Source organism: Oratosquilla oratoria, chromosome 7 (assembly GCF_046742065.1).
Source record: "Oratosquilla oratoria isolate Oo_2021 chromosome 7, ASM4674206v1, whole genome shotgun sequence".
NCBI classification, from domain to species: domain Eukaryota; kingdom Metazoa; phylum Arthropoda; class Malacostraca; order Stomatopoda; family Squillidae; genus Oratosquilla; species Oratosquilla oratoria.
Window position 1 is genome coordinate 7068422 of NC_134783.1, and position 26905 is coordinate 7095326.

A 26905-nucleotide genomic window follows, 5' to 3' on the forward strand; every position below is an offset into this window, starting at 1 on the left:
TCTGGCCAGCTAGCAGAAAATGGTCAACTTAGCGGACCATTTCAGCTAAGTTGAGCATTTTCGTTATTGCTATTTGCAGTTCACTAATTTGAGCTTCCGCTAAATTGAGATTCGTTAAAACAGGCTTCTACTGTATTCTTTTTAGTACTGGGTGTCCATAGTGTCGCAGCATACTCCAATCTTGGTGTTATCAGTGTAACTAATATTTTCTTTACCATTTCCTCATTCAAATAGTGAAAAGCCACTTTCATCGACCTTAGTAAATTGAAGGTTTCTCCGACTATATTATTGTTGTGCTTGTCTGGTGACGTGTCTTTGCTGATAATTACTCCTAGGTCCCTTTCTGAGCTCACTTTTTTGACTTCTTCAAGAGGTAAATGCAAGGGTAATGGGCCAGGGATTGGAGATGGAGAAAAATGGAAGTTAAGCCAGTTGTTGTTTGCTGACAACACTGCACTTGTAGCAAGATCAGAGGAAGGATTAACCCCGTTCCATACGGTGCCGCACACGTAGGCGTCATGAGGAGCAAGTGGATTCACGACGCTGCCATATCGGCGTCTTGATTATATTTATTGTAGTCGCCCCTGTGTTTTTACATTCTGCCAAATGTGCCCTGAATCCCATTCTCTGTGGTTTTCAAAATTCGCGGGTGAAAGAGAGAACGATCGATATAAGCGGTGACTATATTTTATGATGCGAGTATTATTACGACACGTCGTACAGCTGGCATTGGCTGCTGCCCGCGAGATTTAAGTCCGGGGTGAAGTGGTTAAGGAAGTTATTGACAGAAGGAAGTTAAAGATAAATGTGGCTAAAAGTAAGGTGATGAGATGTACAAGGGGAGAGGATGGCAGCAAACTGTAAGATTGTAAGTGAATATTAACCACTTCACTACGGGGCTTAAATCTCGCAGGCAGCAGCCAATGCCAGCCGTACGACGTGTCGTAATAATACTCGCATCATAAAATATAGTCACCGCTTATATCGATCGTTCTCTCTTTCACCCGCGAATTTTGAAAACCACAGAGAATGGGATTCAGGGCACATTTGGGAGAATGTAAAAACACGGGCGACTACAATAAATATAATCAAGACGCCGATATGGCAGCGTCGCGAATCCACTTGCTCCTCATGACGCCTACGTGTGCGGCACCGTATGGAAGGGGTTAAGGGAGAAAGGCTGGAGGAAGTGGATAGTTTTAGATACTTGGGGGCAAATGTGGTGGGAAAGGGAGGAGTGGAAGTGGAGGTAGAATGTAGATTGAGAGAACCAAATAAATTCCTTGGGGGCGATTGAAAAGTGTGTTGAGAAATAGATAATTGGGAATGGATGCTAAAAGGAGATTGTATGAAGGGGTGCTTGTGCCGACAACACTGTATGGGACAGAAACATAGAATATAAGAGAGGAAGAGTTTAACCCCTTCCATATGGTGCCGCACACGTAGGCATCATGAGGAGCAAGTGGATTCGCGACGCTGCCATATCGGCGTCTTGATTATATTTATTGTAGTCGCCCCTGTGTTTTTACATTCTCCCTAATCTGCTCTTAATCCCATTCTCTGTGGTTTTCAAAATTCACGGGTGAAAGAGAGAACGATCGATATAAGCTGTGACTATATTTTATGATGCGAGTATTATTATGACACGTCGTACGGCTGGCATTGGCTGCTGCCCGCGAGATTTAAGTCCCGTAGTGAAGTGGTTAAATGTATTTACCCGTCTGGGGTATTTACCCGTCTGGGGTATTGGCTGCTTGTTATTGTGGCAAAGTAGCATGCAGTCGATACTTTAGGGTCTATATGGGGCGCCCCTACGGACTAGAGCCACACATCATTTTGTCTATGATAGAAGAAATTCTGTTCATAGAGAAATGATGACACTTTTATACTACGACTGTCCCTCCGTTATGCTGTCCCCCAACCCCTTGTTGCTGTCCTGTACCATTTCTCTGAGTATTCTCTTTCTGGGATGGGGGAATTCCCTGTGGTGGGGGAAAAGAATACTGCCACCAAGTATTCCCACTTGGATCGTAAGAGGCGAGAAGAAAGGGACGGGGAGAGGGACTAGGCATCCTTCTCCCTGTAGCCCCACGGGGCAAATTCCTAAAAAGGAAAGTGAAGGCATAAGGGGTGCTGGAGGGCCTCGGGCCAGCACCCTAAGGTTTGGGTCTTTTAATGTGCGTGGATGTGGTACAGATGAGAGTAAAAGGGAAGAGATAGGTAGTATGTTTGTGAGAAGAAAGATGGATGTGTTGGCTTTGAGTGAAACTAAGTTGAAAGGGAAGGGTGAGTGTAAGTTTGGGAATGTAAGTGGGAGGTTATCAGGAGTGAAGAGAGGGCGAGGGAGGGAAGGGGTGGCTATTCTAGTGAGTGAGGAGATAGGTAAAGAGGTAGTGGAGTGGAAGGAGGTTTCCTCAAGGATAATGTGGATGAAGGTGAAACTGGGAAAGGAGATGTGGGTCTTTGTAAGTGCATATGGGCCTGGCAGTGAGAAGAGCGTGGAAGAAAGGGAGGCCTTTTGGATAGATTTAAATGAGTGCATAGAGGGTTTAGGAAGAAATGTCAATGTAATAGTACTGGGAGACCTTAATGCTAGGGTGGGAAATGGTCCAATCGATGGAGTAGTTGGGAAGTGTGGAGTTCCAGGAAAGAATCGTAGTGGAGAGTTGATGGTGGAAATGTGTCTAGAAAGAGAGTTGATGATAGCAAATACAGTGTTTCGGAAGAAAGTCAAGCATAAGTACACATGGGAGAGGGTGGTGGAGGGAAGGGTGGTAGATAGAGCGCTAATGGATTATGTAGTGGTAAATAGGATTATGATAGGAAGAGTTAAGGATGTACATGTGCTAAGGGGAGAGGTTGGGGGAATATCAGATCATTTTTTGGTGGAAGGTAAGCTGAGAGTGGAGGATAGATGGAGAAGGAGGAAAGGGACAAAAGGTAGGGAGGTTCTTAGAGTGAACTCCTTGAATGAAAAGGAAAAGGAGAAGGAGTACGAAAAGAAGCTGAAGGAGGAGTGGGAGGGAGTAAAGGATAGAGCAGAGATGGGTGTGGAGGAGGAATGGGGATGGTTCAAGGAGGGAGTCTTAAAGTGTGCAAGGATGGTGTGTGGAACAAGAAGGACAGGAGGAAATAGAAGAAAGGGTAGTGAATGGTGGGATGAGGAAACGAAGAAGGTTGTAGAAGAGAAGAAGCGAGCATTCACAGATTGGTTACAAAAGAGGACTGGGGAGTCGTATGAGACGTACAAAGAAAAGAAAAGAGAAGTAAAGCAAAAGGTAAAGGAGGCAAAGAGGAGAGCAGATGTGAAATGGGGTAGGAGTATGACAGAAAATTTTGAAAGTAATAAAAAGATGTTTTGGAAAGAAATTAGGAGAGGAAGAGGAGGCGAATCAAGTAGGGAAGAAAAGGTAAAAGGTACAGATGGAGAGATGATAATGGAAGAGATGGCAGTAAGGGGAAGATGGGCAGAATATTTTAGGGAGTTGCTAAATGTGAAGGAGGATAGGGAAGGAAAGATAGTTGCAGTGGGAAATGCGAAGAAAATGAGAGTGATGAGTGAGGAGAATGGAGGAGAAATAAGGAAGGATGAGGTGAAGGCAGTTGTAAAGATGATGAAAGTAGGTAAGGCACCTGGTCTGGATGGATGCCATGCAGAATGTCTGAAAAAGGGAGGTACAGTGATGGTGGACTGGTTGGTGAGGTTATTTAATGTTTTCTGGAGAGAGGGTAGAGTACCGGAGGACTGGAGAAGTGCCTGTATAGTTCCTCTTTACAAGGGAAAAGGGGACAAGTGTGAATGTAGTAGTTTCAGAGGGATTAGCCTGTTAAGTGTAGTAGGGAAGGCTTATGGGAGGATCTTAATTGAGAGGATTAGGAGAGGAACAGAAGGAGTAATTGGTGAGGAACAGTGTGGATTTAGGACAGGTAGAGGTTGTGTAGATCAGATCTTTGTGGTAAGACAGATATGTGAGAAAGCTATAGGAAAGGGGAAGGATGTTTTTTGGGCTTTTATGGATCTGGAAAAGGCATATGATAGGGTAGACAGAAAGGCACTGTGGGAGGTTATGCAGATTTATGGGATAGGAGGAAAGCTTTTGGGAGCTGTCAAGAGTTTTTATGAGAGTAGTAGAGCATGTGTCAGGATTAGAAATGGAGAGAGTGAGTGGTTTGAAGTAAAGGTGGGACTTCGTCAAGGATGCGTTATGTCACCCTGGCTGTTCAACTTATACATGGATGGGGTGGTGCGAGAGGTGAATGCTAGGGTAGTGGGTCAGGTATTGGAGATGGTTAAAGAAAATGGAGAAAAGTGGGAGGTGAGCCAGCTGTTGTTTGCGGACGACACTGCGCTTGTGGCAGGGTCAGAGGAGGGATTGAGGAAGCTGGTGGCAGAGTTTGGGAGAGTATGTGATAGAAGAAAGCTAAAGATAAATGTGGATAAAAGTAAGGTGATGAGATGTACAAGGGGTGAAAGTGGCAGTAGACTGGAAGTGAACATTAAGGGAGAGCGACTGGAGGAAGTGGATAGTTTTAGATACTTGGGTGCAAGTGTAGCAGGAAAAGGTGGAGTGAAGGTGGAGGTAGAATGTAGATTGAGAGAAGCGAGTAAATGCTTTGGTGGTTTAAAGAGTGTAATGAGGAATAGACATTTGGGAATGGATGCGAAGAGGAGACTGTATGAAGGAGTGATTGTGCCAACAGCACTGAATGGGGCAGAAACGTGGAATATAAGAGAAGAAGAGAGAAGGAGATTGAATGTGTTTGAGATGAGGTGTCTGAGAAGTATGGTGGGGGTTACTAGGCTGGATAGAGTGAGAAATGAGGAGGTGAGGAGGAGAACAGGGGTGAAAAAGGATTTGGGAGATAGGGTTGATGAAAGAATATTAGGATGGTTTGGACACATGGAAAGAATGAGTGAAGAAAGACTAGTAAAAGAGGTATGGAAGGCAGATGTGGAGGGAGTGAACATGAGGGGACGTCCTAGGATGAGGTGGATGGATGGGGTGAAGGGGGCTTTGGGGAAGAGGGGAATGTCTGTTGAGGAAGGAAGGGAGAGGACGGAAGACAGAGGTGAGTGGAGAATGGTTGTATATGGATGATGATGTGACTGCATGAGGAGGAATAGGCGTGGGGGTGGGGGCCGGGGTAGTATGTGTGAGTAAATTTTGACGCAGCCCGAAGGGATTTCTCCCCGTCCTCGCCTTATATGCAGAGGGGGACGGAGAGGGGGGGTCGCCGATTAAATGAAGCGGCCTTGCTGTGGATGTACTGTGTCTTGCGACACTGCTTCTGACCCAGGGCGGTGGGCAGGGTGCAGTGATGACCCGTCATCCAGGAGGTGCTCAGATGAGAGGGAGGGTGGGAGGGGTGTGGAGTGTATTTAGAGATGAAATGGGTGGGAGTGTTTTTATGCCTTTCCCTTTTTGGCTACCTCCCTTGTAAGGGGGAAAAAGCCTTGGTATATGTATGTATGTACCTAGTTGTATAACTTTTTCTTTTAGGAACGTCCCCTATGGGGCTACAAGGAGAAGGATGCCTAGTCCCAATCCCCATCCCTTTCTTCTTGCCTCTTACGATCCAAGTGGGAATACTTGGTGGCAGTATTCTTTTCCCCCACCACAGGGAATTCCCCCACCACAGAAAAAGAATACTCAGAGAAATGGTACAGGACAGCAACAAGGGGTTGGGGGACAGCATAACGGAGGGACAGTCGTTGTATAAAAGTGTCATCATTTCTCTATGAACTGAGTTTTCCTCTATCATAAACAAAATGATGTGTGGCTCTGGTCCGTAGGGGCGCCCCATATAGACCCTAAATTATTAACTGCATGCTACTTTGCCACAATAACAAGTGGCCAATACCCCAGACGGGGCAGTGGACAAGGTGCAGGGATGACCCTTCATCCAGGAGGTGCTAAGATAAGAGGGAGGGTGGAGGGGTGTGGAGTGTATTCAGGGATGGAATGGGTGGAAATGATTTTATGCCTTTTCCTTTTTGGCTACCTCCCTTGTAAGGGGGAAAAAGACTTGGTATGTATGTATGTATGTACCTAGTTGTATCTTATGGGAAAAGGAGCTAAGCTCGTGGTGTCCCATTTTGTATCTTAACATATCCAGTTTACTCTTAAATTCTTGTATAGTTTTTGCACACAGTTTTTTCATTTAATTTGTTCCATACATCCACCACTCTCTGGGGAAAGCTGTTCTTTTTCAGGTATCTTCTATAATTGTCCTTTTTAAGATTCTTTCCATATACTACTGTGTTTCTCGTATCCCAATTTAAAAAGTCTTCTCTATCAAGGACTTCCATGTCTTTCATAATTCTGTAGATGGTCAACAAGTCACCTCTTTCTCTTTGTTCCAGAGTCAGCAGCTCCAATTTTAACAATCTTCATATAGTTTTGTCAGTTCTGGGGTCATTTTTGTAGCTGCTCTCTGGATTCTCATACATACATACATACATATACCAAGGCTTTTTCCCCCTTCCAAGGGAGGTAGCCAAAAAGGGAAAGGCATAAAAACACTCCCACCCATTTCATCCCTAAATACACTCCACACCCCTCCCACCCTTCCTCTCATCTGAGCACCTCCTGGATGACGGGTCATCCCTGCACCCTGCCCACCGCCCTGGGTCAGAAGCAGTGTCGCAAGACACAGTACATCCACAGCGAGGCCGCTTCATTATATTCCTTTTTGTTACAGGGTGACCATAGTGTCACTGTGTACTCCAATGTAGGCCTTATCAATGTGACTAGTATTTTCTTTACCATTTCTTCATCCAAGTAGGTAAAAGCCACTTTCATTGATTTTAGTAAGTTATAAGTTTTGCCAACAATTTTGTTTGTATTTTGTCAGGGAACATATCTTTTGTAATGATCACTCCCAGGTCTTTTATTTTTTGGTGTTGAATTCCACTTCCCACTTCTGACTCCATTCCTAAACCCAGTTCAGATATCTCTGTAATGAGTCAGTCCATTTGTACTCTCTTTAACAATTTGCATTATCTGCAAAGAAGCTCATGTCATTTACATAAATGGCAAATATTATTGGAGCCAGCACTGATCCTTGTGGGACTCCACTAATTGCCTCTTCCCAAGTAGAAGTCTTATCTCTGAGCACTAACCACATTTTTCTTCCATGCAAAAAGTCTTCTATCCATTTCAATAGTTTACCCTGTATTCCTCCTATGGTTTCCAATTTTCCTATTAGTTTTTTGTTAGGAACTTTTATCAAAAGCTTTTTGTAAATCTAGGAAAGCACAATTGGCCCATCTGTCCCTTCCTTGTATTATATCTATTAGTCTTGAGTAAAGGCAGATCAAATTAATAGTACATGATCTTCCCTGTCTAAATCCGAATTGTCCTGGATTCAGTGTATTGTTCTCCTCCAGATGTTTTATCCATCTACTTTTTATAGCTTTTTCACAGATTTTAGCTACTGCTTATAAGAGAAACTAGTCTGTAATTTATTGAGCCTTCCTTATCTCCTTTATAAATTGGTACAATATCAGCATTTGTTCCGAAGAATACAAACTCTTCGGTACTCCTTACACTAGGATACTCTCGCGTAGCGCGAATATTTCTACTGCGAAATTAAAATCCTCACTCTGTGGGTCTGGGCAACGCTTATCCTCAGTAAGGGGCCCCATTGGGGCAAGGGGGGGGGCCCTTGCCCTCCACCACAAGTCTCGCACACTATAACCATTCTCTTCGCAGTAGTGACCGCGTTAACATCTCTCTACTATACATGTTTAGTTTTTATCGGTTTCCCCCTTAATGGGCCGATTCTCAGTCAAACTCCATTATTAGCGCGGCAGCGAACCGTTAATTACTCAGCGGTTCTATGTTTACGTCGGTGCTGAAAATCAAGCAATCCGCTTCGATTGTCGCCAGCTCACTCTAAGGACGCTAAGGAGTTCGTCGTCCTTTAATTTCATCGGGGTTTTCCCTACGCCATCCTGTGTCCTGGAATTATTAAGTGCTTCTCCATTTCCTGTATTATTCCCTTAACCGCCACCGGGTATCCTACCCTTCACTGTAAGTATGGAATCTGGTTCCAGTATTGTTGTGGTTTCGCCGAAGGGAGATAAGGGGAAAGGTGCGCAAGCATAGAAAATGGCTTCCCTCTTCACCCCCCCCAAAAACAAGGGAAGGCGGCCTACGGCTTCAGAGGAGACGAGCAATTCTCTCCCTCCTCCACGGCGTAGTAGACAGGAAGCCAAGTTGTCCTTTATTCCTTTAAACCAGGACGGTTAGCGTAGACGGACATGCGCTTCAAGCCACCTCTAGCTACCGTTCCTGTACGAGCTTTTCCCGGATGAGGTCGCTTGCGGCTTGCCCTCGCCCATCCCAGAAACTCAACAGTCGCCAGGAAGGTGGTACAACGCCACTTCGAGTCATTCTCAGGCCAAGTTGTCCTCTTCCTTCAACCGGGACGGTTAGCGTAGACGGACATGCGCGTCAGGCCACCGCTAGCTACCGTTCCTGTATGACATTTTTCCCGGATGTGGTCGCTTACGGCTGCCCCCGAAACTCGACACCGGTACGGACAAAGGGGGGGGGGGGCAAAGAGCCCCTTAGTCTCTTCTACTCAGGAATCCCGCAGTACACACAACACCCACCGTAGGAAGAGCCGGGTGATCAAGGGTGACCTTTCCATGCCCTTTGCTCACAGGGACAGAGATCAGGGACGAGGTTGCAGACGCGGTGTTTCTCGCTGACCGGATGCTACGTCGGCGGAGGACGCGGACAGTTGTCTCCCCCCTCCTAAACGTAGTAAACGGAAAGGTTGTACAATAGCCGCCCCGAGTTCTCAGGCCAATTGTCTCCTGTTCCTTCCCACAGGGTGGTTAGCTTCGATGGGCCCCCGCGAACCCCCCCGGGTACGAGATTTTTCCCGGATGCGTCCGCCGGCCCCGCGACGCTGCCGGCGGCTCCGCCCCCCCATGGACAAAGGAGCCGAGTTCGGAGATTCAGAGCGCGTCGGCCTCTTCTCCTCCTCGGGTGGCCCCCACATCCACCTTCCACCCGTCGTCAGACGAGCCGGGTCATCGCCGGAACCCTTTCTATGCCCGGTGGGCAGGAAGCCTGAGATGTGCCCACGCGCGCGTTCGTCGTGGGTGACTCAGCTTCGTCCAGAGGAGGCAGTCTCCCCTTGGCGTCTCCCGGACCATCCGCACCCAGGCGGGACTCATCAAGCGGACATTCCCCGGACCTTCCCCGGACCTTCCCCGGACCTCCTCCCCACTCTCAGTTCACTCGTCACTACGTTGAAGGAACAGATGGAGACCCAACGGGAATTTTTCCGCGCTTCTCAAGCGCGGTTCGTGCACCGCACGGAAGCTCGTGAGGAGTCACCGCCCCCAAGGGCCCCCCTCGACCATCTTCCACTTGCTCGGCCCCCCTCTGTACCCATCAGTGACCGGGATGGTTCACTTCCTTTTACCTCAAAGAAGTTATGCGGGAATCTTTAGGGAACTTATCTTTGGGCCCCATAGTGGCCGCCCAAGAAGTCCTGAAAATGATATACCCCTCCTCAAGAGCACACAGCCGACCCGGACAACTCATCCAGGTTCTGGCTCGGCAACTGCAGGGATAACTTTCTAAAGTCCTTCTCATACTCTTGCATTCCCTTACCTCACCCGCGGGCTCTCTAGCATTCCAAGGGAATCAATTCAAGCCCTTCAGTGGTACAAAAGTGATTATAACCTTTCTGTCTCCACTCCAGGGAACAGAAAGGGGTGCACTTCAAAGTGAGGGGAATGTATAGGGGTCTGGTCAACATAGTCTTAGCACACTAGATTTTCCTTACAGCGGTTTCCCAGGCTAGATAACAACTTCCTTCCCTCCTAAGTCCGAGTCTCCTAGTGTAAGGAGTACCAAAGAGTTTGTATTCTTCGGAACAAATGTAATTTTCGCAGGAAAATTAATTTTTCCCTGATACAAACCTGAGGTACTCCTTACCTTTAATGGCCCTCCTCAACCACCCCTCTAAACAGTTCCTTCTCCTTGCCTGACAACCTTGTGCTTAAATCATACCTGGCTCAGAGAATGGTTATAGTGTGCGAGACTTGTGGTGGAGGGCAAGGGGCCCCCCCCTTGCCCCAATGGGGCCCCTTACTGAGGATAAGCGTTGCCCAGACCCAGAGAGTGAGGATTTTAATTTCGCAGTAGAAATATTCGCGCTACGCGAGAGTATCCTAGTGTAAGGAGTACCTCAGGTTTGTATCAGGGAAAAATTAATTTTCCTGCAAAAATTACATTTTTCCAGTCTTCTGGTATTTTTCCTTCTTTGAGTGAGCAACTTGTTATGTTGTATATTTTGTCTGCTAGTTCTTCTTTACATTCTGTCCAGGCTGTGTGATTTTCTGACACCGAGGTTCATTATTTGATCCATTATTACCTTCCATGTTATTATTTCCTTCATGGGTGGGGGGGTTGGGTTACTTCTCTCCCTTTAACCCGTTGTTGTATTTTTTCTCTAGTGACTTGAAGTGTTTGCACATAACTTCAGCCATTTCAGTATTTTTTGTGTATTCTTTGTTCTCTTGGTGTAGTTTCACTATTTTCTGTTTGTTTTTCAGTTTCCCATTTACATATATATAGAATAGTTTTGGCTGATCATTATATTTTTCTATGACGTCTTTCTCATAGTTACATTTTTCTTCCCTGCATATTTTTACATTCGTTCCTTTGATTACTATATAATTGCCACTTTCTAGTTTTCCTATCTTTTCTCCATCTCTTCAAAGCCTTGTCTCTTCTATCATTCGCTTAGCTGCACATTCTTTTAAACCAGCACTTAATGTACACTCTTGCCTGTTTTTGCTTTGGGACATATTTCTCCACTCCTTGATAGATCTTCATCAGAATCGTCCATTTTTCTTCCACTTGTGTTTCTTCTTTGTAGAATTTTTCCCAGCATGCTTTAAGAAAAAAATTCTTTAGTTTCTCAAAGTCCATTTTGCCGTACATCAGTTTGCCTTTTCTGAGTTTCTCACATCTTTTTATATATATTTCCTCTAATTCTAACTCTAGTATGTGGCCACTCTTCACAATTGGTGTCTTTATTCAATTTTGTCTACTATTTCAGGTTCTGACAAAAATATTAAATCTAGTGTCAATGGTTCATTATTTCTAAATCTAGTGTTTTTGGTTACCCATTGTGTCAGTGTATGCTCCATGGTCATTTCCAGTAATACACTTCCCCAATGATCCTCTCCACCTTTTACTGTCATCTCTTCCCAACATATTTCTTTGCAATTAAATTCACCCATGAGTATTGCGTTACTTCCATCAACATCCCGTTTAGTAAAGATTTCATATTGTCTAACATTTTGAAGTAATCTTTCTACAAGACTGTTTTTGGGGCACATAAATTACTGCAAATTTTCTGTTTTTCATGTCATTGTCTTCAACTTTTATTGTGATCATCACTACCCTGTTCACTCCATTTGTAACTTTCGTCACATTTAAGTTTTTCCTAACCAGGAACATGACTCCTTCATCTTGTCTCTTCTCCCTATTTCTAAGCCAGTGATTATATAATTCATGTCCAACACTGGTACTAGTGGACCTCTTATTTTGTCTCTACAATTCACATTATGTCTGGTTTAGTTTCCGATAGATAATTGTTAAGTTCGTTCAATACTGAAATCAATCCATTTATATTAGTATATACATACATACATATACCAAGGCTTTTTCCCCCTTCCAAGGGAGGTAGCCAAAAAGGGAAAGGCATAAAAACACTCCCACCCATTTCATCCCTAAATACACTCCACACCCCTCCCACCCTTCCTCTCATCTGAGCACCTCCTGGATGACGGGTCATCCCTGCACCTCCTGGATGACGGGTCATCCCTGCACCCTGCCCTCCGCCCTGGGTCAGAAGCAGTGTCGCAAGACACAGTACATCCACAGCGAGGCCGCTTCATTTAATCGGCGACCCCCCCTCTCCGTCCCCCTTTGCATATAAGGCGAGGACGGGGAGAAATCCCTTCGGGCTGCGTCAAAATTTACTCACACATACTACCCCACCCCCCACTTCCCCGCCCATTCCTCCTCATGCAGTCACAACATCATCCATATACAACCATTCTCCACTCACCTCTGTCTTCCGTCCTCTCCCTTCCTTCCTCAACAGACATTCCCCTCTTCCCCAAAGCCCCCTTCACCCCATCCATCCACCTCATCCTAGGACGTCCCCTCATGTTCACTCCCTCCACATCTGCCTTCCATACCTCTTTTACTAGTCTTTCTTCACTCATTCTTTCCATGTGTCCAAACCATCCTAATATTCTTTCATCAACCCTATCTCCCAAATCCTTTTTCACCCCTGTTCTCCTCCTCACCTCCTCATTTCTCACTCTATCCAGCCTAGTAACCCCCACCATACTTCTCAGACACCTCATCTCAAACACATTCAAACTCCTTCTCTCTTCTTCTCTTATGTTCCATGTTTCTGCCCCATACAGTGCTGTTGGCACAATCACTCCTTCGTACAGTCTCCTCTTTGCATCCATTCCCAAATGTCTATTCCTCATTACACTCTTTAAACCACCAAGGCATTTACTTGCTTCTCTCAATCTATATTCTACCTCCACCTTCACTCCACCTTTTCCTGCTACACTTGCACCCAAGTATCTAAAACTACACTCTCCATGTCGTTCTCTGAACCATTCATTTTTTTCTTGAGTATATCATTTTATCAGTCTCGTATCTAACACTCCAAGAGAACTGTGTTTTCTCAGTCTCCATTCTCTTCTCATTTTTTTAGCATCATTTCTTAATGTCTTAATTTTTTCTCTTTCCTTGTCATTCATGTCTTTTTATCCATATATTTTTTATAGTATTTGTTTCTTGCTAATTTTCCTGTGTGCGAGATGAAATGTCTGAGAAGTATGGTTGGGGTTACTAGGTTGGATAGAGTGAGAAACAAGGAGGTGAAGAGAGCAGAGATGGAAAAGGAATTGGGAGATTGGGTTGATATAAGAGTATTGGGATAGTTTTGACACATGGCAAGAATGAGTGAAGAAAGATCAGTAAAAGAAGTGTGGAAGGCAGAGGTGGTTGGATTGAACATGAAGGGGCGACCAAGGATGAGATGAATAGATGGGGTAAAAGGGGTGTTAAGAAAGAGGGGGTTGTCTGTTGAGGAAGGAATTGAAAATACAGAAGATAGGAGTGAGTGGAGAATGGTTGTGTATGGATGATGCTGTGATGCATGGAATGGTGTGGGTGGGGGATGGGGTGGGGTTAGTATGTGTGAATGATATTTTGACACAGCCCAAAGGGATTTCTCCTTGTCTTCTCTTTTTCTGCATGAGAGGACGGAGAGGGAAGGTCACCAACTAAATGAAGCCGACTTGTTAAGGATGTACTGGGTCTTATTGGATTGCTTCAGACCCAGGGTGGTGGGTGATATGCAGGGATGACATGTCCTCTTGGAGCAGTGGTGAACGGGAGTGGAGTATGTGGGGATGAAATGGTTGGGATTGGATTTATGGCTTTTGACTTTGGCTTCCTCCCTTGTAAGGGGGAAAAGCCATTGTACATATGTACTAGGAAGCAAACTCTCTCCAATGTCCATCTTGGATAACCATCTTGAGTAGGATCTCATTATTCAAGAGGCGATGGTGAAGGGGGTTGCCAATTAAATGAAGCCACCTTGCTGTGGATGTGCTGTGTCTTGCTACATTGCCTCTGACCCAGAACAGTGGACAAGATGCAAGGATGACCCATCATCCAGGAGGAACCAAGGAAAGAGGGAGGGAGGGGTGGTGAATGGGAGTGGAGTATGTGGAGATGAAATGGGTGGGAGTGTATTTATGCCTGACTTTGGCTACTTCCCTTGTAAGGGGGAAAAAGCTGTTGGTATATGTAATTGTGATAGTTAAAAGGCGAAAGATTATTTTTATTGATTCAGATAACTCTTTCTGTAAAATGTTTACATATTTCTTTTTAAACATTGTATTATTGTTTATTGGTATATGTATGTATGTATTATTGTTTATATCATATATTCCTTGATCATGATTCTTTGAATTGTCTGTAGGTGAACTCGAAGGCTCCGATTTGGACATGGAAGAAATCGAGGATGCAGATTCTCGTCTACCATTAACAGGAGTCCCAGCAGCCCTTCCGCTCACTGCTGGCTCTGAAGTAGTTCTCTATCAGGAAGAAAGTGCAGCAGTTGTTTCTACGAGTGAAGCAAGCACCTCGGCTATTGTTCCTTCATCACTATATCATCCTCCTCTGGCTCTTCCACCATCAAGTCCTCCTCGATCTCCCGTAGCCACACCTACAAACATGCTTGTTCCTGTGTCTCAAGGCTCGCAAGCAGCAGCAGGTTGGACATGGAATTGTGAATTAAAACAAGGTTTTATTTTACTGTAGCTTTTCTTGGTAATGTAGGGTTATACTTCAAAATAATCATCTCTATACACTGTCACTTCTCTTTCTCTCCCCACCTTCTTTCCCTCCCCACCTTCTTTCCCTCCTCTTTCCCTTTTCTCTGACCCCTCTCTCGCTTCCCACTCTCCCCACTTCCTCTCCCCCCCACTCTCTCTTGCCCTCTCCCATCTCTCTCCTTATCTCCCCTCTCCCCCCCCACTCTCTCTTGCCCTCTCCCATCTCTCTCCTTATCTCCCCTCTCCCATCTCTCTCCTTATCTCCCCTCTCCCATCTCTCTCCTTATCTCCCCTCTCCCATCTCTCTCCTTATCTCCCCTCTCCCATCTCTCTCCTCTCCCCTCTCCCTCCCCCTCCTCTCCCCTCCCCCTCTCCCATCTCTCTCCTCTCCCCTCCCCCTCTCCCATCTCTCTCCTCTCCCCTCCCCCTCTCCCATCTCTCTCCTCTCCCCTCCCCCTCTCCCTTCTCCATTTCCTTTATCCCTCTCTCCCCTTCCCCTCTCTCCCCTTCCCCGTCTCTCCCCTTCCCCGTCTCTCCCCTTCCCCGTCTCTCCCCTTCCCCGTCTCTCCCCTTCCCCGTCTCTCCCCTTCCCCGTCTCTCCCCTTCCCCGTCTCTCCCCTTCCCCGTCTCTCCCCTTCCCCGTCTCCCCGTCTCCCCCCTTCCCCGTCTCCCTTCCCCGTCTCCCCCCTTCCCCGTCTCTCCCCTTCTCCGTCTCCTCCCTTTCCCCGTCTCTCCCCTTCCCCGTCTCTCCCCTTCCCCGTCTCTCCCCTTCCCCGTCTCTCCCCATCCCCATTCCTTCTCTCTCCCCTTCCCCTCCCTTCCCCCTCTCCCCTTCCCCGTCTCTCCCCTTCCCCGCCTCTCCCCTTCCCCGCCTCTCCCCATCCCCGCCTCTCCCCTTCCCAGCCTCTCCCCTTCCCCGCCTCTCCCCTTCCCCGCCTCTCCCCCTCCCCCCTCTCCCCCTTCCCCGCCTCTCCCCTTCCCCGTCTCTCCCCTTCCCCGTCTCTCCCCTTCCCCGTCTCTCCCCTTCCCCGCCTCTCCCCTTCCCCGCCTCTCCCCTTCCCCGCCTCTCCCCTTCCCCGCCTCTCCCCTTCCCCGCCTCTCCCCTTCCCCGCCTCTCCCCTTCCCCGCCTCTCCCCTTCCCCGCCTCTCCCCTTCCCCGCCTCTCCCCTTCCCCGCCCCTCCCCTTCCCCGCCCCTCCCCTCCCCTCCCCTCGCTTGCTTTCTCTCCCCTCCCCTCTCTTGCTTTCTCTCCCCTCCCCTCTCTTGCTTTCTCTCCCCTCCCCTCTCTTGCTTTCTCTCCCCTCCCCTTTCTTGCTTTCTCTCCCCTCCCCTTTCTTGCTTTCTCTCCCCTCCCCTTTCTTGCTTTCTCTCCCCTCCCCTTTCTTGCTTTCTCTCCCCTCCCCTTTCTTGCTTTCTCTCCCCTCCCCTTTCTTGCTTTCTCTCCCCTCCCCTTTCTTGCTTTCTCCCCTTTCCCTTTCCATTCTCTCCCTGTCTCCCCTGCTTTACTCATTTTCCCCCCTTTCTCCCTCTTTCCTTAATTCCCCTTTTTTCCCCATTTTCCATTTCTCCCCTTTTCCCTGTCTCCCCTTTTTCCACCTCTCTCTCTCTCTCTCTCTCTCTCTCTCTCTCTCTCTCTCTCTCTCTCTCTCTCTCTCTCTCTCTCTCTCTCTCTCCTTTCCCTCTCCTTTCTCTCTCCTTTCTCTCTCCTTTCTCTCTCCTTTCTATCTCGCACCCTCTCTCACTATCTCTCTATCTCTTTCTTTCTCTCTTCCTCTCTTCCCTTCTTTATCCTTTCTCTATCTTCCTCTCTTCCCTTCTTTATCCTTTCTCTATCTTCCTCTCTTCCCTTCTTTATCCTTTCTCTATCTTCCTCTCTTCCCTTCTTTATCCTTTCTCTATCTTCCTCTCTTCCCTTCTTTATCTTTTCTCTCTCATCTGTCTCCTTCTCTCCTCTCTTCCCCCTCTCCTCTCTTCCCCCTCTCCTCTCTTCCCTCCCTCTCTCTCCTCTCTTCCCTCCCTCTCTCTCTCCTCTCTTCCCTCCCTCTCTCTCTCCTCTCTTCCCTCCCTCTCTCTCTCCTCTCTTCCCTCCCTCTCTCTCTCCTCTCTCTCTCCTCTCTTCCCTCCCTCTCTCTCTCCTCTCTCTCTCCTCTCTCTCTCCTCTCTTCCCTCCCTCTCTCTCTCCTCTCTTCCCTCCCTCTCTCTCTCCTCTCTTCCCTCCCTCTCTCTCTCCTCTCTTCCCTCTCTCTCTCTCTCTCTCTCTCTCTCTCTCTCTCTCTCTCCTCTCTTCCCTCTCTCTCTCTCTCTCCTCTCTTCCCTCTCTCTCTCTCTCTCTCTCATCTCTTCCCTCCCTCTCTCTCTCCTCTCTTCCCTCCCTCTCTCTCTCCTCTCTTCCCTCCCTCTCTCTCTCTCCTCTCTTCCCTCCCTCTCTCTCTCCTCTCTTCCCTCCCTCTCTCTCTCCTCTCTTCCCTCCCTCTCTCTCTCCTCTCTTCCCTCCCTCTCTCTCTCCTCTCTTCCCTCCCTCTCTCTCTCTCCTCTCTTCCCTCCCTCTCTCTCTCCTCTCTTCCCTCCCTCTCTCTCTCCTCTCTTCCCTCCCTCTCTCTCTCCTCTCTTCCCTCCCTCTCTCTCTCCTCTCTTCCCTCCCTCTCTCTCTCCTCTCTTCCCTCCCTCTCTCTCTCCACTCTTCCCTCCCTCTCTCTCTCCACTCTTCCCTCTCTCTTCCCTCCCTCTCTCTCTCCACTCTTCCCTCCCTCTCTCTCTCCACTCTTCCCTCCCTCTCTCTCTCCACTCTTCCCTCCCTCTCTCTCTCCACTCTTCCCTCCCTCTCTCTCTCCACTCTTCCCTCCCTCTCTCTCTCCTCTCTTCCCTCCCTCTCTCTCTCCTCTCTTCCCCCTCTCTCTCCTCTCTTCCCCCTCTCTCTCCTCTCTTCCCCCTCTCTCTCCTCTCTTCCCTCTCTCTACTCTTCCCCCTCTCTCCTCTCTTCCCTCTCTCCTCTCTCTTCCCCCTCTCTCCTCTCTCTCTCTCTCCTTCTCTCCTTCTCTCTCCTTCTCCCTCCTCTCTCACCCCCTCACTCTTATCCTCTCTTGCTCACCTTCTCTCACTCTTATCCTCTCTTGCTCACCTTCTCTCACTCTCTCTCTTAATCTCTCACCATCTCTCACTCTCACTCTTAATCTCTCACCATCTCTCACTCTGTCACCCTCTCACATGCCCCTCTCTTTCTCTCTCACCATCTCTCACTCTGTCACCCTCTCACATGCCCCTCTCTTTCTCTCTCACCATCTCTCACTCTGTCACCCTCTCACATGCCCCTCTCTTTCTCTCTCTCTATCTCCCTCTTTCCCTCCTCTCACCCTTTCTCTCACCCTTTCTCTCTCTCCCTCTTCCTCCTCCTTCCTCCCTGTCTCTCCCTCTCTCCCTCCCTCCCCCTCTCTCCCTCCCTCCCCCTCTCTCCCTCCCTCCCCCCTTTCTCTCCCTCCCCCCTCTCTCCTCCCTCCCCCCTTTCTCTCCCTCCCCCTTTCTCCTCCCTCCCTCTCTCCTCCCTCCCTCCCTCTCTCCTCCCTCCCTCCCTCTCTCCTCCCTCCCTCCCTCTCTCCTCCCTCCCTCCCTCTCTCCCTCCCTCCCTCCTCCTTCCTCCTCCCTCCCTCCTCCTTCCTCCTCCCTCCCTCTCTCCTCCCTCCCTCCCTCTCTCCTCCCTTCCTCCCTCTCTCCTCCCTCCCTCTCCCTCCCTCCCTCTCTCCTCCCTCCCTCCATCTCTCTCTCCTCCCTCCCTCTCTCCTCCCTCCCTCCCTCTCTCCTCCCTCCCTCCCTCTCTCCTCCCTCCCTCTCTCTCTCCCCCCTTCCACTCTCTCTCTCCCCCTTCCACTCTCTCTCTCCCCCTTCCACACACACTCTTCCCCTTCCACACACTCTCTCCCCCTTCCACTCTCTCTCTCCCCCTTCCACTCTCTCTCTCCCCCTTCCACTCTCTCTCTCCCCCTTCCACTCTCTCTCTCCCCCTTCCACTCTCTCTCTCCCCCTCCTACTCTCTCTCTCCCCCTCCTACTCTCTCTCTCCCCCTTCCACTCTCTCTCTCCCCCTCCTGCACTTTCTCTCTCCCTCCCTCCTCCTCCTGCCCTCTCTCTCTCCCTCCCTCCTCCTGCCCTCTTTCTCTCCCTCCCCTCCCTCTTTCTCTCTCCCTCCCCCTCCTTCTTTCTCTCTCCCTCCCCCCTCCCTCTTTCTCTCCCCCTCCCTCTTTCTCTCCCCCTCCCTCTCCCTCTTTCTCTCCCCCTCCCTCTCCCTCTTTCTCTCTCCCTCTCCCTCTTTCTCCCTCCCCCTCCCTCTTTCTCCCTCCCCCTCCCTTTTCTCCCTCCCCCTCCCTCTCCCTCTTTCTCTCTCCCTCTCCCTCCCCCTCCCTCTTCCTCCCCCTCCCTCTTCCTCCCCCTCCCTCTTCCTCCCCCTCCCTCTTTCTCCCTCTCCCTCTTCCTCACCCTCCCTCTTCCTCCCCCTCCCTCTTTCTCCCTCTCCCTCCCCCTTTCTCCCTCTCCCTCCCCCTTTCTCCCTCTCCCTCCCTCTTTCTCCCTCCCCCTCCCTCTTTCTCCCTCCCCCTCCCCCTTTCTCCCTCCCCCTCCCCTTTGCTCTTCCTCCCTCCCCCTCTTTCTCCCTCCCCCTCTTTCTCCCTCCCTCCCCCTCTTTCTCCCTCCCTCCCCCTCTTTCTTCCTCCCTCCCCCTCTTTCTCCCTCCTCTCTCTCCCTCCCTCCCCCTCTTTCTTCCTCCCTCCCCCTCTTTCTCCCTCCTCTCTCTCTCCTCTCTCTCCCTCCTCTCTCTTTCTCTCTCCCTCCTCTCTCTTTCTCTCTCCCTCCTCTCTCTTTCTCTCTCCCTCCTCTCCCTCTCTCTCTTTCTCCCCCTCTCTCTCTCTCCCTCTCTCTTCTCTCTCTCTCTCTCTCTCTCTCTCTCTCTCTCTCTCTCCCTCTCTCTTCTCTCTCTCTCTCTCTCTCTCTCTCTCTCTCTCTCTCTCAACCCCCTTCTTTATAGCAAATTGGATCATAGATTATACAGAATTGATTCTCCCTCCACCTCTACCTAATTCTATTTCTCTTGTACCTTCTGCTATTCCTTGTTAACATAGAACACATTCACACTGATACAACATACAACAGTACAGTTGTTCTTAGAACTGTGCAAAGACTTAAGGTCTGGAGAGATGGGTTTTCAACTTATACATGGATTGGGTGGTGTGAGAGGTGAATACAAGGGTAGTGGGTCAGGGATTGGAGATGGTTAAGGAAAATGGAGAAAAGTGGGAGGTGAGCCAGCTGTTGTTTGCGGATGACACTGCGCTTGTGGCAGGATCGGAGGAGGGATTGAGGAAGTTGGTGACAGAGTTTGGGAGAGTGTGTGATAGAAGAAAGCTGAAGATAAATGTGGGTAAAAGTAAGGTGATGAGATGTACAAGGGGTGAAAGTGGCAGAAGACTGGAAGTGAGCATTAAGGGAGAGCAACTGGAGGAAGTGGATAGTTTTAGATATTTGGGTGCAAATGTGGCAGGAAAAGGTGGAGTGAAGGTGGAGGTAGAATATAGATTGAGAGAAGCGAGTAAATGCCTTGGTGGTTTAAAAAGTGTAATGAGGAATAGAAATTTGGGAATTGATGCTAAGAGCATAAAGGGAGAGCGACTGGAGGAAGTGGATAGTTTTAGATACTTGGGTGCAAATGTGGCAGGAAAAGGTGGAGGTAGAATGTAGATTGAGAGAAGCAAGTAAATGCCTTGGTGAATTAAAGAGTGTAATGAGGAATAGACATTTGGGAATGGATGCTAAGAGGAGACTGTATGAAGGAGTGATTGTGCCAACAGCACTGTATGGGGCAGAAACATGGAACATAAGAGAGGAAGAGAGAAGGAGTTTGAATGTGTTTGAGATGAGGTGTCTGAGAAGTATGATGGGGGTTACTAGGCTTGATAGAGTGAGACATGAGGAGGTGAGGAGGAAAACGGGGGTGGAAAGGGAGTTGGGAGAAAGGGTTGATTAAAGAGTATTGGGATGGTTTGGACACATGGAAAGAATGAGTGAAGAAAGACTGGTAAAAGAGGTATGGAAGGCAGATGTGGAGGGAGTGAACATGAGGGGACATCCTAGGATGAGGTGGATGGATGGGGTGAAGGGGGCTTTGGGGAAGAGGGGAATGTCTGTTGAGGAAGGACGGGAGAGGACAGAAGACAGGGGTGAATGTAGAATGGTTGTATATGGAAAATGTTGTGATGCATGACGTGGAATGGGTGGGGGGATGGGGGGTGAGGTAGAATGTGTGAGCAAAATTTGACGCAGCCCAAAGGGATTTCTCCCCGTCTTCTCCTTTTATGAAATGGGGGGACGGAGAGGGGGGGTCGCCGATTTAATGAAGCGGCCTTGCTGTGGATGTGGTGTGTCTTGTGACGGTACTTCTGACCCAGGGCAGTGGACAAGGTGCAGGGATGACCTGTCATCCAGGTGGTGCTAAGATGAGATGTATTCAGGGATGGAATGGGTGGGAATGATTTTATGCCTTTTCCTTTTTGGCTACCTCCCTTGTAAGGGTGAAAAAGCCTTGGTATATGTATGTATCTATCTCATCCTTGGGTACTCCCTCATTTTCACTCCTTACACCTGCCTTCCACACCTCTTTTACTAATTTTTCTTCACTCATTATTTCCATGTGTCCAAACCATCCCAATACCCATTTATTAATCCTGTCTACCAACTCCCTTTCTACCCACGCTCTCCTTCTCACCTCATTTTTCACTCTATCCTAGTAACCCCTACCATACTTCTCAGGCATTTCATCTCAAACACATTCAAACTCCTCACTTCTCTTATGTTCTATGTTTCTGCCCCTTACAGTGCTGTTGGCACAATCACTCCTTCATATAACCTCCTCTTTGCAGCCATTCCCAAATGTCTATTTCTCGTTACATTTTTAATCCCCCAAGGCATTTACTTGCTTCTCTCAATCTATATTCTACCTCCACCTCCACTCCCTTTTCCCCCACATCTCCCCAAGTATGTAAAACTATCCATTTCCAGCCTTTTTCTCTTAATATTCACTTCTAGTTTGCTGCCACTTTCTCCCTTTGTACATCTCGTCACCTTACTTTTACCCACATTTATCTTCAACTTCCTTCTTTTGCACACCTTCCCAAACTCTGTCACTAACTTCCTCAATCCCTCCTCTGATCCTGCTACAAGCACAATGTCATCAGCAAACAACAACTGGCTTATCTCCCACTTTTCTCCATTTCCTTTAACCATCTCCAATCCCTGACCCACTCTTGCATTCACCTCTCGCACCACTCCATCCATGTATAAGTTGAACAGCCAAGGCAATTCCCAAAAATACTCTGCCCGTCTTCCACTTACTGCTGCCTCATTATCATCTCTCCATCTGCAGTTTGTACTTGATTTGCCTCCTCTTCCTGTCTTAATTTCCTTCCAAAACCTCTTTTTATTACTTTAAAAAATTGATCATACTCTTACCCCATTTCACATCTGCTCTCCTCTTTGCCTCCTTTATGTTATGCATTACTTCTCTTTTCTTTGTACCTCTCATGATTCTCTTGTCCACTTTTGTAACCAATCTATGAATGCTTATTTCTTCTACAACCTTCTTTGCTTCATCATCCCACCACTCGCTACCCTTCCTTTTATTTCCTCCCATCCTCCTAATTCCACACACCATCTTTGCACACATTGTGGCTCCCTCCTTGAACCATCCCCATTCCTCCTCCACTCGTAGTTCTACTCTATCCTTCACTCCCTCCCACTCCTCTCTCTTCTTCATTTACTCCTCTTTTTCTTTCTCATTTAAGCAGTTTACTCCAAGCATCTCCCTACCTTTTGTCCTTTTCCTCTTTCTCCATCTATCCTCCACTCTCAACTTAACTTCCAAAGAATATGATATTCCCCCACCCTCTCACCTTAGGACATGTACATCCAAAACTCTTCCTACTCTTCTCCTGGTTACCACTGTATAGTCCATTAAAACCCTATCTACCACCCTTCCATCCACCACCCTCTTCCATGTGTACTTATGCTTGACTTTCTGCCTAACACTGTATTTGCTATCACCAACTCTTTATAGATGCATCTTCACCGTCATCTCTCCACTATGATTTTTTCTGGAACTCCACACTTCCCAACCACTCTATCCATTGGTTCATCTACCCTAGCATTAGAATCTTCCAATACCACTACATTAACATTTCTCCCTAAATCCTATATGCACTTGTTTAGATCCAAGAAGCCTCCCTTTCCTCTACACACTTCTCACTACCAGGCCCATATGCACTTACAAAAACCCACATCTCCCTTCCCAGTTTCATCTTCATTTACATTAACCTTGAAACCTTCCACTCCACATATTTACCTATTTCTTCATTTACTAGTATAGCCACACCCCTTCTCTCCCCTATCCTCTCTTCACTCTTGACACCCAACAACACTCCCTTTCAACTTTGTGTCACACAATGCCAACATATCTTTCTTCTCACAAATATATTGCCTATCTCTTCCCTTTCACTCATGCCTATACCACATCCATGCACATTAAAGGTCCAAACCTTAGGGATCTGGTTGGAAAACTCCTCCCAGTCCCTCTGCCTTTGCTTTTTTAAAGAATGTCCCCTATGGAGCTACAGAGAGTAGGATTATTAGTCCTATTGTCGTCCCTTTTTTTTTTTTTTTTTTTTTTTTTTTTTTCTCCACTTTTTATGACTTAAGTGGGGACACATGGTGATAGTATTCATTCTCCCCTACCATAGGGTTTGCCAAAAAAGGAAACGAATATTCAGACAAGTGGTACAGGACAGTATAAGAGTGGGGGACAGCATAATGTAGGGACCATCACAGTGTAATAAAGTAGCATCATTTCTCTACAAATAGAGATTTCCTCTACCACAGACAAAATGATGTGTAGCTCTGGTCAATAGGGGCACCCCATATAGACCCTAAAGTATCAGCTGCATGCTACTGAGCAGCTTTTAACTCCACAATGATATGCAGCCAATACCCCAGATGGGGTATAACTAGAAAAAAAAAAAAAAAAAAAAAAGTTATTGACTGGAATCTCTTCAACCCATGAACTTATTCAACAGCTGTTGACATATGAGGCATCTAGAATAGAAAGGGGTAGATGCCAGACCTCAATGTGGAAATATGGTTCTTAGAGCATTTGATGTTAAAAGGCTTACACATGACACAAGTACTTTTACCTTTCTGTTCTAGATGCCTTGTATACACAGATGGCTCTCATTCTAATCAGATTCACAAAGTGCCCAATATGCAATTTTACATTCATTCCAGTACCCACTTGTCCCCAAGATCACTGTACAATGGTTGGGCAAGATTGTCTGGAAGGAAGAAGCATTGTTATACCATAGCCCATAATAATCAATCGGTTCTACCTACTCCACACCCCACCTACCCCCATCCACTTGCCCTCAGTAACTTTCCCCCATCCCATAGTTACAGTTCCTACATCACCTTCCTTATTCCCTATCAGTTTCCCACTTCCTCTGGTTACCTAATTTCTAAATTTTTTATTCACTTATTTCCTATTTATTCTAAAAGGAATTATGAAGGATTCTCATTCTCTTTGCAAAATTGTTAGAAATCAAAATCTTACTGTTTTACTGTTACTAGGCATGGCAACTAGTAGAGTATGAATACTGGGTAGAAATATATACTATAAGCTCCTCTTCCACTTTCTAGTAATTGACAAAGGGTTTCTTAAACTGCTGTATTTTTTCTAGGGTTTTCTTTTCTGTTTCTCTTCTGACTGGCATTTTGTATCCCCAGGACTAGAGTTCTAGACTCCTTTGTTCTTGAGATAAATGAGAAAGAAAATCTTTTATTGAGGTTGAAACTTGATTACAGGCCCTCCTGCCACGAATCAGGCCTCTCTACCATCCTCAGCTCAATACCTCCACTTGCTAGCAGGAACCGAAGTGGCCAGGAGAAGTAGGAGACATCCGAGAACCTTGATGGCATACAACAGGGGAGGAAACCTAAGGTCATGCAGGTCGACAAATGTTCCACCATTGAAATTGTTAGGAGCAGCACAAGGTACAAGTGAAAGTCCCACCCAGGTGCTACCCCCCACCACTTCAAAGGTAGAGTATTTAATGTTTTTACTATATGTATGTATATATATATATATATAATATATATATATATATATATATATATATATGTATATATATATATATATATATATAATATTTATATATATATATATATTATATATATATATATATATATATATATGTATATATATATATACACACACACACACGCACACACCTAGTTGTACCTAGTTGCATTATACGGGAAGGGAGCTATGCTTGTAGTGAACTTTGTATCTTTCAGAATCTAGTTTGTTCTTAAATTCTTTTATGATTTTTGTACATGCTATTGTTTTGTCCAATTTGTTCCAGTTATCCACCACTGTGTATGGAAACTTTTTTTTTCTTCAGATCTTCTATAACTATCTTTTTTTATTTTATTTTCATGTCTTCCATATACAACCATTCTCCATTCACCCGTCTTCTGTCCTCTCCCGTCCTTCCTCAACAGACATTCCCCTCTTCCCCAAAGCCCCCTTCACCCCATCCATCCATCTCATCCTAGGACGTCCCCTCATTTTCACTCCCTCCACATCTGCCTTCCATACCTCCTTTACTAGTCTTTCTTCACTCATTCTTTCCATGTGTCCAAACCATCCTAATACTCTTTCATCAACCCTATCTCCCAACTCCCTTTCCACCCCTGTTCTCCTCCTCACCTCCTCATTTCTCACTCTATCTAGCCTAGTAACCCCCATCATACTTCTCAGACACTTCATCTCAAACACATTCAAACTCCTTCTCTCTTCCTCTCTTATGTTCCATGTTTCTGCTCCATACAGTGCTGTTGGCACAGTCACTCCTTCATACAGTCTCCTCTTAGCATCCATTCCCAAATTTCTATTCCTCATTACACTTTTTAATCCACCAAGGCATTTACTTGCTTCTCTCAATCTACATTCTACCTCCACCTTCACTCCACCTTTTCCTGCCACATTTGCACCCAAGTATCTAAAACTATCCACTTCCTCCAGTTGCTCTCCCTTAATGCTCACTTCCAGATTACTGCCGCTTTCAATCCTTGTACATCTCATCACCTTACTTTTACCCACATTTATCTTTAGCTTTCTTCTATCACACACTCTCCCAAACTCTGTCACCAACTTCCTCAATCCCTCCTCCGATCCTGCATGAGGTGGAATGGACAGGAGAATGGGGGGTGAGATAGTGTGTGTGAGCAAAATTTTGACGCAGCCCGAAGGGATTTCTCCCCGTCCTCTCCTTTATATGGGGGGGATGGAGAGGGGGGGGTCGCCGATTTAATGAAGCGGCGTTGCTGTGGATGTGCTGTGTCTTGCGACACTGCTTCTGACCCAGGGCAGTGAACAGGGTGCAGGGATGACCCGTCATCTAGGAGGTGCTAAGATGGGAGGGAGGGTGGAGGGGTGTGGAGTGTTTTCAGGGATGAAATGGGTGGGAATGATTTTATGCCTTTTCCTTTTTGGCTACCTCCCTTGTAAGGGGGAAAAAACCTTGGTATATGTATGTATGTATGTATGTATTTTCATGTCCTCGTGTTTTTCTTTTATCCCACTTTAGTAAATCTTCTCTGTCAAGGATTTTCATACATTTCATGATTCTGGAAATGGCCGGTAGATTTCCTCGTTATCTTTGTTCCAGGGTTGGTAGTTCCAATTTGGACAGTTTTTTTTCATATGTCAATTTTGAAAGTGTTGGTGCCATCTTTGTCCTTGCTCTTTGGATTCTTTCTAATTTCTTTATATTCTTTTTTGTGCTGGGTGTCCATAGTGTTGCAGCATACTTCATTCTTGGTCTTATCAGTGTGACTAATATTTTCTTCACCATAACCTCATCCAAGTAAAGGCCATCTTTATTGATCTTAGTAAATTGTAGGTTTCTCCAACTATTTTGGTAACATGTTTGTCTGGGACATGTCTTTGTTAATAATTACTCCTAGGTCCTTTTTCAAGCTAACTTTTTTTACTTCCTTTGTACCAATTTTATACATATACCAAAGGCTTTTTCCCCCTTACATGGGGGATAGCCAAAAAGAAAAAGGCATAGAAACCACTCCCACCCATTCCATCCCCTACATATTCCACTCCCCTCCACCCTCCTACCTCCCTCTCATCTTGGCACCTCCTGGATGACAGGTCATCCCTGCATCCTATCCACTGCCCTGGGTCACAAGCAGTGTTGCAAGACACAGCACATCCACAGCAAGGCTGCTTCATTAATTCGGCAACCCCCCCCCCCTCCATCCCCTCATGCAGAAAAGGAGAAGACAGGGAGAAATCCCCTCAGGCTGCGTCAAATTACTCGTACATACTTCCTCACCCCCATCCCCCACCCACTCCCCCTCATGCATCACAGAATCATCTATACACAACCCTTCTCCATTCA

General features: G+C 46.9%; 1 protein-coding gene across 1 annotated transcript in view; it reads left to right on the forward strand.

Annotated features, from left to right (window-relative positions):
• Positions 1–26905, forward strand: part of Ubr3 (Ubr3 ubiquitin ligase) — a 296891-nt gene that overhangs the window by 175834 nt on the left and 94152 nt on the right. Inside the window, exons 21-22 of the mRNA XM_076187774.1 lie at positions 14056–14349; positions 24294–24529. Of these exons, the coding sequence (XP_076043889.1) occupies positions 14056–14349; positions 24294–24529 (530 nt within the window). The remainder of the gene's footprint in view (positions 1–14055; positions 14350–24293; positions 24530–26905) is intronic.